Source organism: Delphinus delphis, chromosome 5 (genome assembly GCF_949987515.2).
Source record: "Delphinus delphis chromosome 5, mDelDel1.2, whole genome shotgun sequence".
NCBI lineage: Eukaryota > Metazoa > Chordata > Mammalia > Artiodactyla > Delphinidae > Delphinus > Delphinus delphis.
The window spans coordinates 113,467,358-113,483,952 of NC_082687.1; the positions used below are offsets into that span (position 1 = coordinate 113,467,358).

General features: G+C 38.5%; 1 protein-coding gene across 2 annotated transcripts in view; it reads left to right on the forward strand.

The window, feature by feature from the left end:
* Positions 1 to 16,595, forward strand: part of UGT8 (UDP glycosyltransferase 8) — a 98,072-nt gene that overhangs the window by 30,483 nt on the left and 50,994 nt on the right. For both annotated transcript variants that reach the window (XM_060012927.1, XM_060012926.1), the window contains exons 3-4: positions 879 to 907; positions 2,103 to 2,926. In XM_060012927.1, the coding sequence (XP_059868910.1) occupies positions 2,105 to 2,926 (822 nt within the window). In that variant the 5' untranslated portion in view covers positions 879 to 907; positions 2,103 to 2,104. The remainder of the gene's footprint in view (positions 1 to 878; positions 908 to 2,102; positions 2,927 to 16,595) is intronic.

Here is a 16,595-nt window from a genome sequence, read left to right on the forward strand (position 1 = left end):
CTACCATATTGGACAGTAAGGAGATAGAACATTTTCATCATCACAGATCATTCTATTAGATAGTGCTGTTCTAGAATGTAAGCAATTGTGCATTAAATCGTCATTTTGTGCAATTTCTTTTTACTTTGCAGTAGGTACTAAAATAAAATAAAAAAGGGAAAAAAATAAGAAACATGGTAAAAGGATTTGTTTCCCTACTATTATTTTTTTGTTTTGTTTCTTAGTGATTTATGATAAAGTCATAGTTTTAACTGCAGCTGAAGGAACTGAGTCTGCTCAGCTAAATGCAAAACACAGTCAGCAGAGCAGTTGCCTACCATTGGTCCATCATCCTGTGTGTCTTCTTGGACATGCATGTAGTAACAGGCACTATTAACCACAGCAGTGGACAGTTCTGCTGTAATAGCTGTTTCTACATAAATCTCACTCCTAAAATTAATAACATGTCTACTTAAAATTCCTAATTTTTCCTCCTTGGCATGGGAAGGAGGCTACACCAGAGAGACACATTGGAGAGACAACACAGGAGAATAAAGACCTGGAAAGTTTCTCCAAGATTGGTTGCTTAATTTTCTTCCTTCAGTGACCTTGTAATTATAGAATAAACTTACTTTATTGCTACATAAACAGTGTTTTCTCCAAATTTATTTTTTAAAGCCCTCACGTTAATTCAGGCAACATTTAGCATAGACTTTTATATGTTTATAAAGCATATTACTTCTGTTTACTCTTAATGATGTAGTATCATTTAGAAATGGTTTGAAAATTTCCTTGTAATGAGAGAGGGAAAAAGCACCTGGAAATATTTATAGTTTAATCTTGGTATTGGAAGAATCTATCATTGCCTGCTATTGATTTCTTCTTTTTTTTTTTTTTAGGTTGCTTGCAGTGTTTGAATGTTGAGAAGGTATAGTTGTTTAAACTGCATTTATGTGGTGGGAATTTGTACAAGTAGGATGATTAATATATGATAATGAGTAAAAATAGATATTGATTTGGTGATTGCATATAAATGTATTTTGAGTTGTTCCTTGAAGTAAAAGTGTCCAATTCTCATGGGTGACTATTGTTCATATCTTTCCCTATTTGGAGGCTAATTTAGAGTCTAAGAAAAAAATATTTTGGATAGGTAGGGGGAGTTTGCATACTCTATGGCCCCCATAGGTATTATTTCTAAAAAATGATAGAGGATGAATCTAACTATTGTATATACTCTATTAACACAAAAGCATAGAAGAAGCATTAGCCATCAAGGATACAGCCATCATCTGACTTGCCTTTTGCACCTGAGTTACAGGTACAACACAGGAAGTGTAGTCAAGGACATAGTCACTCATCAGTCACTTCTTTCACAAACATTTACTGAGATGCAGTTAACTTTCTTGAACTTTTCTATTAAAAGTTTCTCTTCTAGATAATGTCCTGAAATGAATCAGCAAATTGATATAAATTACATAAACAGAGTCTGCCAGAATGCTTAAGGGTATTTAGATAAAGGAGAAAGTCACATTCAAGGTCATTTTTTTCCTGTGGAAAAGTGTATTTTCTATAGAATTACTACTTGAAATAATTATTTTCTAAAACATAATCTTTTTTTGATATGCTTTAGTCATAACTGGGAAGGTTACTGCTGTGATAAAAAGCTTTAAAAAGAGACATACATGCTGATATACCTGGAAATAATAAGTCTTGGCTCTAATTCCTGGGATTAACATTGATGTTCAATTAAAAGATAAACAGATGTTTCATAGATACCTCATAGCTATTATTCAAAGAAGAGAGATCTTTTGTCATTCAATCTTATAGGTTTCGTTTCAAATTTAAAAAAAAATTAGTTCTCCATTATTGATGCAATTGTGTGTTCCAAAACTGATACATTTTAAATATATTTCAGTCTATGCCAGTTTTGCTGTCAATTCTATACTTTGAAAAATACCTTTCAAAAATAAAGAGGCAACTAGAACAAACATTGGGATAATTTTTAAAAGTGATCCTTAGGCAAAGTACTGGATCATCAAATACTTTGAAAAAGTGTCTTTGTGGTTGTTTTGAATGATAAGGGTTGCATTCTGGTTTCAGTAGTTTTCTGGTTGTCATTTCAGCTATGAAGTCTTACACTCCGTATTTCATGCTCCTGTGGAGTGCTGTTGGGATAGCGAAGGCCGCCAAAATCATCATCGTGCCGCCAATTATGTTCGAAAGCCATATGTACATTTTCAAGACACTAGCCTCTGCCTTGCACGAGAGTGGGCACCACACAGTGTTCCTCCTCTCTGAAGGTAGAGACATCACGCCATCTAATCATTACAGCCTCCAGCGCTACCCAGGGATCTTTAACAGTACCACCTCGGATGCTTTCCTGCAGTCCAAAATGAGGAATATTTTCTCTGGGAGATTGACAGCAATCGAACTGTTTGACATACTGGATCACTATACCAAGAACTGTGATATGATGGTTGGCAACCGTGCCCTGATTCAGGGTCTAAAAAAGGAAAAGTTTGACCTGCTGCTGGTGGACCCTAATGACATGTGTGGATTTGTGATAGCTCATCTTTTAGGGGTTAAATATGCTGTATTTTCAACTGGCCTTTGGTATCCTGCCGAAGTGGGCGCTCCTGCCCCATTAGCTTACGTCCCGGAGTTTAACTCACTCCTCACAGACCACATGAACCTGCTGCAAAGGATGAAAAACACCGGCGTTTACCTCATTTCCAGATTAGGGGTCAGCTTTCTGGTTCTTCCCAAATATGAGAGGATAATGCAGAAGTACAACCTGCTGCCGGAGAAGTCCATGTATGACTTGGTCCATGGGTCCAGCCTGTGGATGCTGTGTACAGATGTAGCACTGGAGTTTCCGAGACCCACTCTGCCTAATGTTGTTTATGTAGGAGGGATCCTCACCAAACCAGCCAGCCCACTACCAGAAGTAAGGTTTGCTGAGCTCCTTGGGAATCTTTTCTAAATATAAATGTCAGTTTGTCAGCTTTGAGTTTTGAAGAGATAGAGCTGGGCATTGTCGGGTAACAAATGCTATTCTAAAAAGTGGTTAAGACACAGAGCCTACCAAGGTCCCTTTACCTGTGGGTGCCTCACTCCCCTGGAACGCATTCCTACGTCAGAGGAGCATTTCGGTAATCCCGAGAGGCCACTCTGCCATATGGTCAGTAGACTGGAAAGTAGATTTTTGATTAAGTTATCACTGTAGTATAACAGAGAATGTAGTTAGATAGTTCGTTTTAATGAGTGTGAGTGATTTTGCTTTTAATTAAACACAGAGATCCTTCTATCTCCCCCAGAAAGCACAAACACAGTTGTCTGCATCTAGGTTAGGTCCCGTGAACTCAAATAAGTAGGATGACGTGAATAGTGGTTCTTCTTTCAGCAGTCCTGACCACTAGAAAGTTTATGTCCAACATTGAAAATGAGGTAGTAACTTCCATTCGCCTAGGAAGCTAACTAATTTTAAGTCAGTAAGCAAACGTAACTGTTTAAAGAAATCATGCCCCATTGTGATTTCATTTCAAAGATGGAATTAATTACGTCTTAACAAAACCCTTCTACTCTGAGTCAAACCTGAACTCTTTTTGCTGGCTGAGCTGTCAGCACGTACCCTTGTGTTCTGTTCTCCATCCTGGTTTGTTTTTTTATTAGGTATCTCAAACTGGCAGGAGCCGTATTGCATATCGGTTGTTGTAGGGGATTTTCTAACCTCAGGTTGACGCTGGATTTAATCTCAACATCTAATGGCATTTACCAGAAGTGTAGGGCCTGTTCTATGATTTTTGCTATTGCAACCATTTCTACTCTTAAAATTCTTAAAGTAGCCACTCACGACAACTGTTAAATTGTTCATCCCTAACTCTGGTCACTACATTTAAGAAAAAACCTGCCAGGGCCTTGATGAAGAGTAAATCTAGTTTTTCTCCTATAGGTATCAGGTAAGCACAATCATTAGGCAGAATTTTCTCGTGGGGACATAAGGTGATTGGAATATACAGCCTGTAGACTTCTTTAACACCTCCATTAGAAGCATATTTAATAAATAATACTTTGATATATTTCATGTAACATGGAGAAATAGAACTTGCCAGATCTTTGGCCCATAAGCCCTAGATGCCGCTGGTAGAGGCTGTGAGAGTGAGCTCAGGCCTTCTCTCTGACACCAGCTGTGAAGGATAGGGGTTAGTCTCAGCATGTCTCAGCCATTTGTGAATTTACTTAAGCCCACTTCGAATCCCACATAGTCTCTGCCAGAGTCACTGTGTGATGTTTTATCCCTTTCCTAAAGGTAACTAAAATCAAACTTCAGAAGCAGCTTCCAAGAGACCTGGAAGCAAGTCTGTCTCTGCTTTAACTGAGTCGTTCGTAATGTCAGGCAGATCAGCCGTACTCCCTCAAATCTTCATCTTTTCCCAAACAGGGTACTGCCCTTCTGCTTGCTCCTTTGAGTTTTTGTTCGAATGCTATCTCCCTTCTTCAGGTTGAAGAAGGAACCAATGATAAGGAATCTTCTGATTGCCTTTTTTTTTCTTCCATCCCTGTACATTTTTCTTGAGTTGTAGCGGCTTGAACTATATAAGTACAGAATACTATTGTATGCTTAGTCAAGTAGCATGGGTCCTTATGCCTGTTAGTTTCACTGTGGTAGTCCCCCCTTATCTGCAGCTTCAGTCATCCTCGGTCACCCACGGTCTGAAAATATTAAAATTCCATAAATAAGCAGTTCATAAGTTTTAAATTGCACATAATTTTGAGTAGCTTGATGAAATGTCACATAGCCTAGCTCTGTCCTGCCCAGAATACCCAGCCATCCACATGGTCTGCTCCTGACATCCAGCCATTGCCATCGTAATGGCTCCATGATCCAGCATCGCTTGGAGCAGATGATCCTCCTTCTGATGTATCATCAGAAGGTCAACAGTAGCCTAACTCTGTGTCACGGTGCCTGCGTCATTCACCTCACTTCATCTGATCATGTAGGCATTTTATCATGCCTGCGTCATTCACCTCACTTCATCTGATCACATAGGCATTTTATCATCTCGTGTCATCACAAGAAGGGTGAGTAGAGCACAATAAGATATTGAGAGAGAGAGAAACCACATTCACATAATTTCTATTACAGTATATTATGATCTATTTTATATTAGTTATTGTTGTTAATCTCCTACTGTGCCTAATTTATAAGTTAAACTTCATCGTAGGTATGGATGTATAGGAAAGAAAAGGTATGTATAGGGTTCAGTACTATTCAAGATTTCAAGCACTCACTGGAGGTTTGGAACATATACTCTGTGGATAAAGGGGGGGCTACTCTACCTTGTTTTACTTTAAAAGCATCTTTTGTGTGCTTTTTGGAGCCTCATATAAGGTTATTACCCAAAATGTTTTCTGATTTGCCATGATTTCTAGTTTCACACTGGCTTGACCTACTTTGTGGGCTTTCCTGTTCTTTTTTCCTCTTTGGGCTTTTTGTAATGATTCTTTTGAAAACGTGCTCTTTATTTACAATTATTGCTTTAGCTCTGACAGTTAGTTAGGTGCCACACTCAGATACATACACATCTGGCATGTGCATGTGTTACGTATGTGGACCGGATACGTATATTATTATCATGGAAAATCTGTTAGGTTGTAAGTGTGAAGGGCCTTTTTCACTTCAGTGTGCCATTTACAAAGTTCTTCAATAGGGAGTATTTTGAAGAATGATGTGTCTTATCCTTTCATATATTCCTCACACTAGTGAGGCTTTATAAGTGTAGGAACACGTGTGTTCCTATTGCGATTTCTCTAGTAGATTTGTCTGATACAGTAAACTGTACCTCAGGTTTCTGAAAGTTAATGAGTTTCTCAAATGCCGGTATTACTTACAGGTCATGGTTGTGACACTAAAATAATAGAGCCCAGCAAGTGGCCTCCTAGAACACATGATTCACTAATAACAGCTTAATTGTTAACTGCCTTGGTATCTTACGCTGGCAATGGATTAAATTTTCCAGATGTCTGGAAATGATTTGACAGTGGGATTTCATTTCACAACCTGGGATGAAAAGATAGAGAAAATGTCTAAAAGACATTTTCCAGGAGCTTTCATAATGTTTGAGCCCAAAGAAACTCTAGAGAGCATCTAGTTCAGCTCTATTTTTCCTCCTCAAAATACAAAAATTCGTTTGTCACACAGGAGATGAAAAGAATTGGAGTGTCTCGTCCAGGCCAGAGTCTGTGGCACAGCCAAGTGAATTGTTTTGCTATTAAACAAAGCCAAGTGGATTGTTTTGCTATTAGTTAGATATTTTGTCAAGCCGCCTGCATCTCTTGTCACTCATTTTACTCATTTACACATTTAGAGTGTATACAAAACTATGCAGAGACAATTTTGCTGATCTTTATTTGCTATCTCAGAGATTGTGAGGACTTAATATGAGAGTCACATTACACCATTTGGACTCTTCCTTGTGCTTTACAGATGTAATGATAGAAATCAGGCAGAATCCAAATGCTTTTGATTACAAAATGTTGCATTGGTGTAGAGTGAAGAAATTGTCTGCCTTGATAATAGAATCATTTCTAAATGCATACGCCTAACTTATCATACTATTTACTACCGGGCTGCCTACAGTAGGAGGCCTTAAAATGTCCTTAAGGGGAAGAGGTTTAGGTTGGATTATATCCATATAGTGGCTTATCTCTATCTTTACAGGGTGGTAGAGAACATGGAAACAAATTAAAAAAATAAAAAGCTTTACTTAGGTCAGGAAGGAGGTCTGTAAATAGATCCCTATTTGATTAGGTCCTTCAAGTATTAAATGTGAATGAAATAATAACATCTTATAGAGGGTGACTGTAGCTTGTAGTGGTTTGATTAGGGGGTAATAACAATAATACTACCAAAGAATAGTACATTTACTTAGGGAGTCTTTTGATGATTAAAATTCACGTTTCAGGTGATAATTTTTAGGTGATTTCCCATTGGTGGGAAGTGGTCTAGCCCTGTCAAGCAGTTGACCTCAGCCACTTTTCAGCTTCTATACCCCTGAACCGTAATTGCACCTAATGGATTGTACCTTAATTATTGGTTTTTCACACGGCTTTCTCCCTAGCTAGGGTGTGGATGCCATAAAGGGTGGACACCAAGGTGGGTAACCTCTGTACCCTGAGTGCCTGGAAAATGGTAGCCACTCAATGAATGTTTAAATGAATTGCATCAAAGAGAAATAGTTGCCAAAAAATAGGTGATTGAACTAGTACAACAGTGTTGTTAATATTATAACCATTATTTGTTTATTCCAAGTTATGTCCAGATGCCATTGCAGCCATTAAGTAACCAAACTTTCCAGGTTAAGTTATTTTAATAAATTAGAATAGCCACTTAATGATACTGATATTGAGAAAAGGAGCTCATCATACATTACCCAACTGGTGAGCTAAATGGTCTCTACTATGTTCCAAACATACATGTGAACAGGGCTAGTAATGCAAGTCAGGCCAGCTGTTGCTGTGTCAAAGATGATTTGGGGTGGTATGGCACTCATTTGGTGGACCTCAGAGGTGCTTTATGGCCAGGCTAGGAGTATGAAAGGCATTTTCATTTCACCATTTGTAGAGACATTCTTAATTTAGGGAAACACAGTCCTGGGGAAAGATACAGATAAGAGATAAACAGATAAGAAAGAGCAAGAGGCCAAGGACAGTGTCATGAGATACTCACTGTTTGTCATTTTGTAGTTTGCCTGAACTCCCTCACAGAGAAAGGTTTGGGGGCAAAAAAGGGACATTGTGCAATGGATTCATTAGATTAACCCACTTGTGAGCAGATCAGGTTATGAGAAGAAGAATAAAACCAAGAAGCGAGACAGTGGCTTTTTTATTTAGTTTTCATTGAGTCACCTAGAAGCCATTACTTATTATTACATATGGAAATGGAAAGCTGACCTCCCCAAGAGTGAATGGATGTCTAAGCTGAGTTATGGGACCAGAGTCCTTGGGGCTAACAGATTGATCCAGCGTTGCACAGCAGATGTGGAAAATTAAGGCCGTTTTAATAGTATGTTGCATATAAGTTATCTCTTGAAATATAAAGCTAGAGATAAAATTATAACCATTGTATCATATTGATTAAAATGTCCCCTTTTAAATAAGTATCATTTAATCAAAATATATACCTTTTATAGTAAGTTCTTTATGTTGGATACCATCACTCACAAATAATTTTTTAGGATGTCTTCATCCATGCAGTACTACTGTGCTATATTGGTAGCTGTGCAGGGATTGGAAAATTGAGAACTCTAATATTTGGAAGAGATGAATGATTTAATTCCAATTACTGATTCTTAGCTTAAATATTCACCACAACATGATAGTTGGGCATAAATAATAGATTCCCTGTGGGAACTCAGTAATGTAAATGTTGCAGATATTTCTTGCAAAGGTTTTGTAGGTTGATTATATATTTTTGTCTTTATTGTAGTAAGAAAGCAGATTACCTGGCTAAGTGAATCTATCCAAGAAGTAAATCAGACACTGTTGCAAACATCAATAAGTTACTGTTTAGTCCACTGATAGTGGTAATTTTCTAAGAAGCACTGTAGTTTTAAATAGCTTATCAGTTGCTTCTGTAAGCATCATAGGCTTAAAAGGGTTTCCTGATACATTAGGAGACCCGAATATAATTGAAATTGCAGAGTCTGACATGATTTTTAAACACGTTCCTCCCTCTGCTGTTAAGTGTTTAAGCTTTAAGATGCCCTGCAGAATTGTTTGTTTAGATATTAATTCAAATGCTGGCGATGTCAAAGGAAATATTTTTTAACTGATCATTTTCTACAAATGATAGTTCTCATAATTATAATTGCTTTTCGCACCAGTTTTTAGAATGATATTCTTCACAAATAGTCTCATTCCAAGCCAAACAGTTAAATTGCTACTGTCAATGAGTTTGTCAGATCTATTCCTGAGTGCAGATTTTGACAGAGAGGATGGAGTGAGCACGAGCTTCTGAAGAAGCAGTGGCACTGGAGACAAGCTACCTATTTCATAGTTTGTTTACGGAATTTTTTATACCAACTTTCCAGGGGCTGCGGCAAAGTAGCAAAGTGGAAAAACATGGGCCTTTTCAGCCAAATGGTCCTGGCTTTTAGTCCTGGCCTTCATAAGACTCTTTCGGACAAGGGAGGGAGTCAGCCTCGTTAAAATGAGGACAGCAGTGCTTACCTCCGAGGGTTTCCATAAATGAGCGCAATGGCAATAACTAGTGGTGGTAGTTGTTGCTCTTATTATTGTTGTGATAACTCGTTATTTAAGATGCGCTGTAGTTACTGAATCACTATCACTTGCTGTCGTCCACCTGGCAGATAGAAGAATGGTTTCAGAGGCGTAGGGAGTACGTGGAGGAAGTGTCTATGGTGTCACGTCTACTCATTTTAGGGGTTGGCACTTGGTACTTCTACTTCCATCTTGGGGATGTTTATTTCCCTTTCTTTCATTGTCTTTCTCACTGAAGTAGAATGAAAATGACAAGTGAGATAGGTGCCCCTTAGACCGTCTGAGTGTCTTAAGAAATGAGCAGAAGCTGACAGGTATGTGTTGTAAGGGCAGGAGAATTAAGGAAGTAGCCCTCTGGTACTTTCGAATGCTGGCTTCTTCAGGTTCAGTGATCCTATCTGTGGTTTTTCAGTCCTTTAAGTGGAGGAGCAGGGATTCTGCTCCTGTTCTGCCGCCTCCAGGCTTGTTCCTTCTCCTTCTGGGCTTCCCATTCCTGAGGGACCTTGGGGGAAGCTCCAGACAAATAAATACCTGCCTTCTAGACAGAGATTCTACCCAGATTCTCCTCCACACTCAGGCCCTGCTGAATTAGATTATTAGATGAGGTAACCCATAACCCTCAAAAAAAAAAAAAAAGTTTGAGATTTTCTTCTAAGATCTAGAGTGCAGACTGCAGTCAGCCTTGGTGTTTATCCTTACTTCTTCCTGTATCTCTATAGCCTGCCCAAGTTGTAGCTTTTGTATACTGTAATTCCTTCTCACTCCGCAGTATTGTTTAGATCGGAATCTCATCACGTTCGTTCTTGTTAAAACATGGATTGTAGGGCCAGTTAGGAGATCTGGGATGGGTGTACTAATCTGTAACGAGTTCCTAGGTGATGTTGATGCTGCTGGTTTAAGGACTAACCACATTTACATTCAGACAATAAGTGTGAACTGTACATTTTAATTACATTATGTAATATATTTTGTATGAGAATCATTTTTTTCCTGATCATTATAGATTTTTTCTCTTCTAGAAAATTATTTTCAGTATAAATTGTACCACCAGAAATGTATATACATATCTAGATTTCCCTTGCTTTAGGAAGCAGATCTACATAGAACATCCATGTGCAGCCATGTTAATAATAGGTAAGGTCTTCAGTACTAAAGTCCTTTAACTTTTCTCCCTAGTTTCCTTTATCTCTATCACTTTTTTTTTAACATCTTTATTGCAGTATAATTGCTTTACATTGTTGTCTGAGTTGCTGCTGTATAACAAAGTGAATCAGCTATACATATACATATATACCCATATCCCCTCCCTCTTGTATCTCCCTCCCACCCTCCCTATCCCACCCCTCCAGGTGGTCACAGAGCACCGAGCTGATCTCCCTGTGCTGTGAGGCTGCTTCCCACTAGCTATCTGTTTTACATTTGGTAGTGTATATGTGTCCATGGCACTCTCTCACTTCATCCCAGTTTACCCTTCCCCCTCCCTGTGTCAAGTACATTCTCTATGTCTGCGTCTTTATTCCTGTCCTGCGCTAGGTTCTTCAGAACCTTTTTTTTTTTTTAGATTGCATATATATGTGTTAGCATATGGTATTTGTTTTCCTCATTCTGACTTACTTCACTCTGTATGACAGACTCTAGGTCCATCCACCTCCCTACAAATAACTCAATTTCATTCCTTTTTATGGCTGAGTAATATTCCATTGTATATATGTGCCACATCGTCTTTATCCATTCATCTGTCAATGGACACTTAGGTTGCTTCCATGTCCGGGCTATTGTAAATAGTGCTGCAGTGAACATTGTTGTACATGACTCTTTGAATTATGGTTTTCTCAGGGTATATTCCCAGTAGTGTGATTGCTGGGTCGTATGGTAGTTCTATTTGTAGGTCTTTTTTTTTTTTCCGGTACGCGGGCCACTCACTGTTGTGGCCTCTCCCATTGTGGAGCACAGGCTCCAGACGCGCAGGCTCAGCAGCCATGGCTCACGGGCCCAGCCGCTCCGCGGCATGTGGGATCTTCCTGGACCGGGGCATGAACCCGTGTCCCCTGCATCGGCGGGCGGACTCTCGACCACTGCGCCGCCAGGGAAGCCCTATTTTTAGTTTTTTGAGGAACCTCCATACTGTTCTCCATAGTGGCTGTATCAATTTACATTCCCACCAACAGTGCAAGAGGGTTCCCTTTTCTCCACACCCTCTCCAGCATTTATTGTTTGTAGATTTTTTGATGATGGCATTGTGACTGGTGAGAGGTGATACCTCATTGTAGTTTTGATTTGCATTTCTCTAATGATTAATGATGTTGAGCATTCTTTCATGTGTTTGTTGGCAATCTATATATCTTCTTTGGAGAAATGTCTATTTAGGTCTTCTGCCCATTTTTTGATTGGGTTGTTTGTTTTTTTGGTATTGAGCTGCATGAGCTCCTTGTAAATTTTGGAGATTAATCCTCTGTCGCGTCATTTGCAAATATATTCTCCCATTCTGAGGGCTGTCTTTTCATCTTGTTTATGGTTTCCTTTGCTGTGCAACAGCTTTGAAGTTTCATTAGGTCCCATTTATTTTTTTTTTAATTTCTATTTCTCTAGAGGGTGGGTCAAAAAGCATCTTGCTGTGATTTATGTCATAGAGCGTTCTGCCTATGTTTTCCTCTAAGAGTTTGATAGTGTCTGGCCTTACATTTAGGTCTTTAATCCATTTTGAGTTTATTTTTGTGTATGGTGTTAGGGAGTGTTCTAATTTCATTCTTTTCCATGTAGCTGTCCGGTTTTCCCAGCACCACTTATTGAAGAGGCTGTCTTTTCTCCATTGTATATTCTTTCCTCCTTAATCAAAGAGAAGTTGACATATGTGTGTGGGTTTATCTCTGGGCTTTCTATCCTGTTCCATTGATCATGATTTCTTATTTTGTGCCAGTACCATGCTGTCTTCATTACTGTAGCTTTGTAGTATAGTCTGAAGTCAGGGAGCCTGATTCCTCCAGCTCCTTTTTTCTTTCTCAAGGTTGCTTTGGCTATTTGGGGTCTTTTATGTTTCCATACAAATTGTGAAATTTTTTGTTCTATTTTTGTGAAAAATGCCAGTGGTAGTTTGATAGGGATTGCATTGAATGTGTCGATTGTTTTGGGTAGTAGAGTCATTTTCACAATAATGATTCTTCCATTCCAAGGAAATGGTATATCTCTCCATCTGTTTGTATCATCTTTAATTTCTTCATCAGTGTCTTATAGTTTTCTGCATACAGGTCTTTTGCCTCCTTAGGTAGGTTTATTCCTATGTATTTTATTCTTTTTGTTGCAGTGGTAAATAGGAGTGTTTTCTTAATTTCTCTTTCAGATTTTTCATCATTAGTGTATAGGAATGCAAGAGGTTTCTGTGCATTAATTTTGTATCCTACTACTTTACCAAATTCATTGATTAGCTCTAGTAGTTTTCTGGTAGCATCTTCAGGATTCTCTATGTATAGTATCGTGTCATCTGCAAACAGTGACAGCTTTACTTCTTCTTTTCTGATTTGGATTCCTTTTATTTCTTTTTCTTCTCTGATGTGGCTAAAACTTCCAAAACTATGTTGAATAATAGTCATGAGAGTGGATAACCTTGTCTTGTTCTTGATCTTAGAGGAAATGGTTTTAGTTTTTCACCATTGAGAATAATGTTGGCTGTGGGTTTGTCATATATGGCCTTTATTATGTTGAGGTAAGTTCCCCTCTATGCCTGATTTCTGGAGAGTATTTATCATAAATGGGTGTTGAATTTTGTCGAAAGCTTTTTCTGCATGTATTGAGGTGATCATATGGTTTTTCTCCTCAATTTGTTAATATGGTGTATCACATTGATTGATTTGCATATTCAAGAATCTTTGTATTCCTGGGATAAACCCCACTTGATCATGGTGTATGATGCTTTTAATGTGCTGTTGGATTCTGTTTGCTAGTATTTTGTTGAGGATTTTCGCATGTATGTTCATCAGTGATAATGGCCTGTAGTTTTCTTTCTTTTGGCATCTTTGGATTTGGAATCAGGATGATGGTGGCCTCATAGAATGAGTTTGGGAGTATTCCACCCTCTACTCTATTTTGGAAGAGTTTGAGAAGGATAGGTGTTAACTCTTCTCTTAATGTTTGATAGAATTCGTCTGTGAAGCCGTCTGGTTCAGGGCTTTTGTTTGCTGGAAGATTGTTAATCACAGTCTCAATTTCAGTGCTTGTGATTGGTCTGTTTATACTTTCTGTTTCTTCTTGGTTCAGTCTTGGAAGGTTGTGCTTTTTCTAAGAATTTGTCCATTTCTTCGTGGTTGTCCATTTAATTAGCATATAGTTGCTTTTATTCTCTCATGATCCTTTGTATTTCTGCAGTGTCAGTTGTTACTTCTCCTTTTTCATTTCTAATTCCATTGATTTGAGTCTTCTCCCTTTTTTTCGTGATGAGTCGGGCTAATGGTTTATCAATTTTATTTTCTCAAAGAACCTGCTTTTAATTTTATAGATCTTTGCTATCATTTCCTTCATTTCTTTTTCATTTATTTCTAATCTGATCTTTATGATTTCTTTCCTTCTGCTAACTTTTGGGGGTTTTTGTTCTTTCTCTAATTGCTTTAGGTGTGAGGTTAGGCTGTTTGTTTGAGATGTTTCTTGTTTCTTGAGGTAGGATGGTATTGCTATAAACTTCCCTCTTAGAACTGCTTTTGCTGCATCCCATACGTTTTGGATCATCGTATTTTCGTTGTCATATGTCTCTAGGTATTTTTTGATTTCCTCTTTGATTTCTTCAGTGATCTCTTGATTATTTAGTAGTGTATGGTTTAGCCTCCATGTGTTTGTGTTTTTTACATTTTTTCCCCTGTAGTTTATTTCTAATCTCATAGCTTTGTGGTTGCAAAAGATGCTTAATGCAATTTCAGTTTTATTAAATTTACCAAGGCTTGATTCGTGACCCAAAATATGATCTATCCTGGACAGTGTTCCATGAGCACTTGAGAAGAAAGTGTATTCTGTACTTTTTGGATGGCATGTCCTATAAATATCAATTATGTCCATCTTATTTAATGTATCATTTAAAGCTTGTGCTTCCTTATTTATTTTCATTTTGGATGATCTGTCCATTGGTGAAAGTGGGGTGTTAAAGTCCCCTACTATGATTGTGTTACTGTCGATTTCCTCTTTTATGGCTATTAGTATTTGCCTTATGTATTGAGGTGCTCCTATGTTGGGTGCATAAATATTTACAATTGTTATATCTTCTTCTTGGATTGATCCCTTGATCATTATGTAGTGTCCTTCTTTGTGTCTTGGAACAGTCTGTATTTTAAAGTTTATTTTGTCTGATATGAGAACTGCTACTCCAGCTTTCTCTTGATTTCCATTTGCATGGACTGTCTTTTTCTATCCTCTCACTTTCAGTCTGTATGTGTCCTTAGGTCTGAAATTGGTCTCTTGTAGACAGCATATATACAGGTCTTATTTTTGTATCCATTCAGCCAGTCTGTGTCTTTTGGTTGGAGCATTTAACCCATTTACATTCAAGGTAATTATCAATATGTATGTTTCCTTTACCATTTGCTTAATTGTTTTGGGTTTGTTTTTGTAGGTCTTTTCCTTTAGTTATGTTTCCTGCCTAGAGAAGTTCCTTTAGCATTTGTTGTGAAGCTGGTTTGCTGGTGCTGAATTTTCTTAGCTTTTGCTTGTCTGTAAAAGTTTTAATTTCTCTGTTGAATCTGAATGAGATCCTTGCTGGGTAGAGTAACCTTGGTTGTAGTTTTTTCCCTTTAATCACTTAAAATATGTCTTGCCACTCCTTTCTGGCTTGCAGAGTTTCTGCTGAAAAATCAGCTGTTAACCTTATGGGGATTCCCTTGTGTGTTATTTGTTGCTTTCCCCTTGCTGCTTTTAATATTTTTTTCTTTGTACTTAATTTTTGATTGGTTAATCCATGTCTTGGCATGTTTCTCCTTGGATTTATCCTATATGGGACTCACTGTGGTTCCTGGACTTGATTGACTATTTCCTTTCCCGTATTAGGGAAGTTTTCAACTATAATCTCTTCAAATAGTTTCTCAGTCCCTGTCTTTTTCTCTTCTTCTGGGACCCCTATAATTTGAATGTTGGTGCATTTAATTTTGTCCCAGTGTTCTCTGAGACTGTCCTCAATTCTTTTCATTCTTTTTTCTTTATTCTGCTCTGTCGTAATTATTTCCACTATTTTATCTTTCAGGTCACTTATCTGTTCTTTTGCCTCAGTTATTCTGCTATTGATTCCTTCTGTAGAATTTTTAATTTCATTTGTTGTGTTGTTCATCATTGTTTGTTTGCTCTTTAGTTCTTCTTGGGCCTTGTTAAACATTTCTTGTATTTTCTTCCTACTATTTCCAAGATTTTGGATCATCTTTACTATCATTACCCTGAATTCTTTATCAGGTGGACTGCCTATTTCCTCTTCATTTGTTTGGTCTGGTGGGTTTTTACTTTGCTCCGTCATCTGCTGCATATTTCTCTGTCTTCTCATTTTCCTTATCTGTGTTTGGTGTCTCTTTTTTGCAGGCTGCAGGTTCGTAGTTCCCATTGTTTTTGGTGTCTGCCCCCAGTGGGTAAGGTTGGTTCAGGAAGGTGTGTAGGCTTCCTGGTGGAGGGGACTAGTGCCTGTGTTCTGGTGGATGAGGCTGGATCTTGTCTTTCTGGTGGGTAGGACTGTGTCCGGTGGTATGTTTTTGGGTGTCTCTGAACTTATTAGCCAGCCTCTCTGCTAATGGGTGGGGTTGTGTTCCTAACTTCCTAGTTGTTTGGCACAGGTTGTCCAGCACTGGAGCTTGCAGGTCGCTGAGGGGAGCTGGGTCTTAGTGTTGAGATGGAGATCTCTGGGAGAGCTCTCGCCGATTGATAATACATGGAGTGGGGAGGTCTCTCATGGTCCAGTGTCCTCACCTTGGTTCTCCCACCTCAGAGGCTCATGCCTGACACCCGGCTGGAGCACCAAGACCCTGTCAGCCACATGAGCAGGTACGTGGGGAGTTTCTTTCCTTTTGGGAAGTCTAAGGTCCTCTGACAGCGTTCAGTAGGTGTTCTGTAGGAGTTGTTCCACGTGTAGATGTATTTCTGATGTATTTGTGGAGAGGAAGGTGATCGCCACATCTTACTCCTCCACCATCTTGAAAGTCGATCCTCTAGGGACTGTAACATTTGTTATTATGGTTTTTATTTTTTAATCTTCCAATCTTTTTGCTCATGAAGGGAAGACCCACACAGGACCTTAAGTATGCTGAAGAAATGGCAAGATTTAGGTATTGCCAAATTTGGGGGACTATCCTTCTGGAGAAGATGAAACTATCACTTTTTTT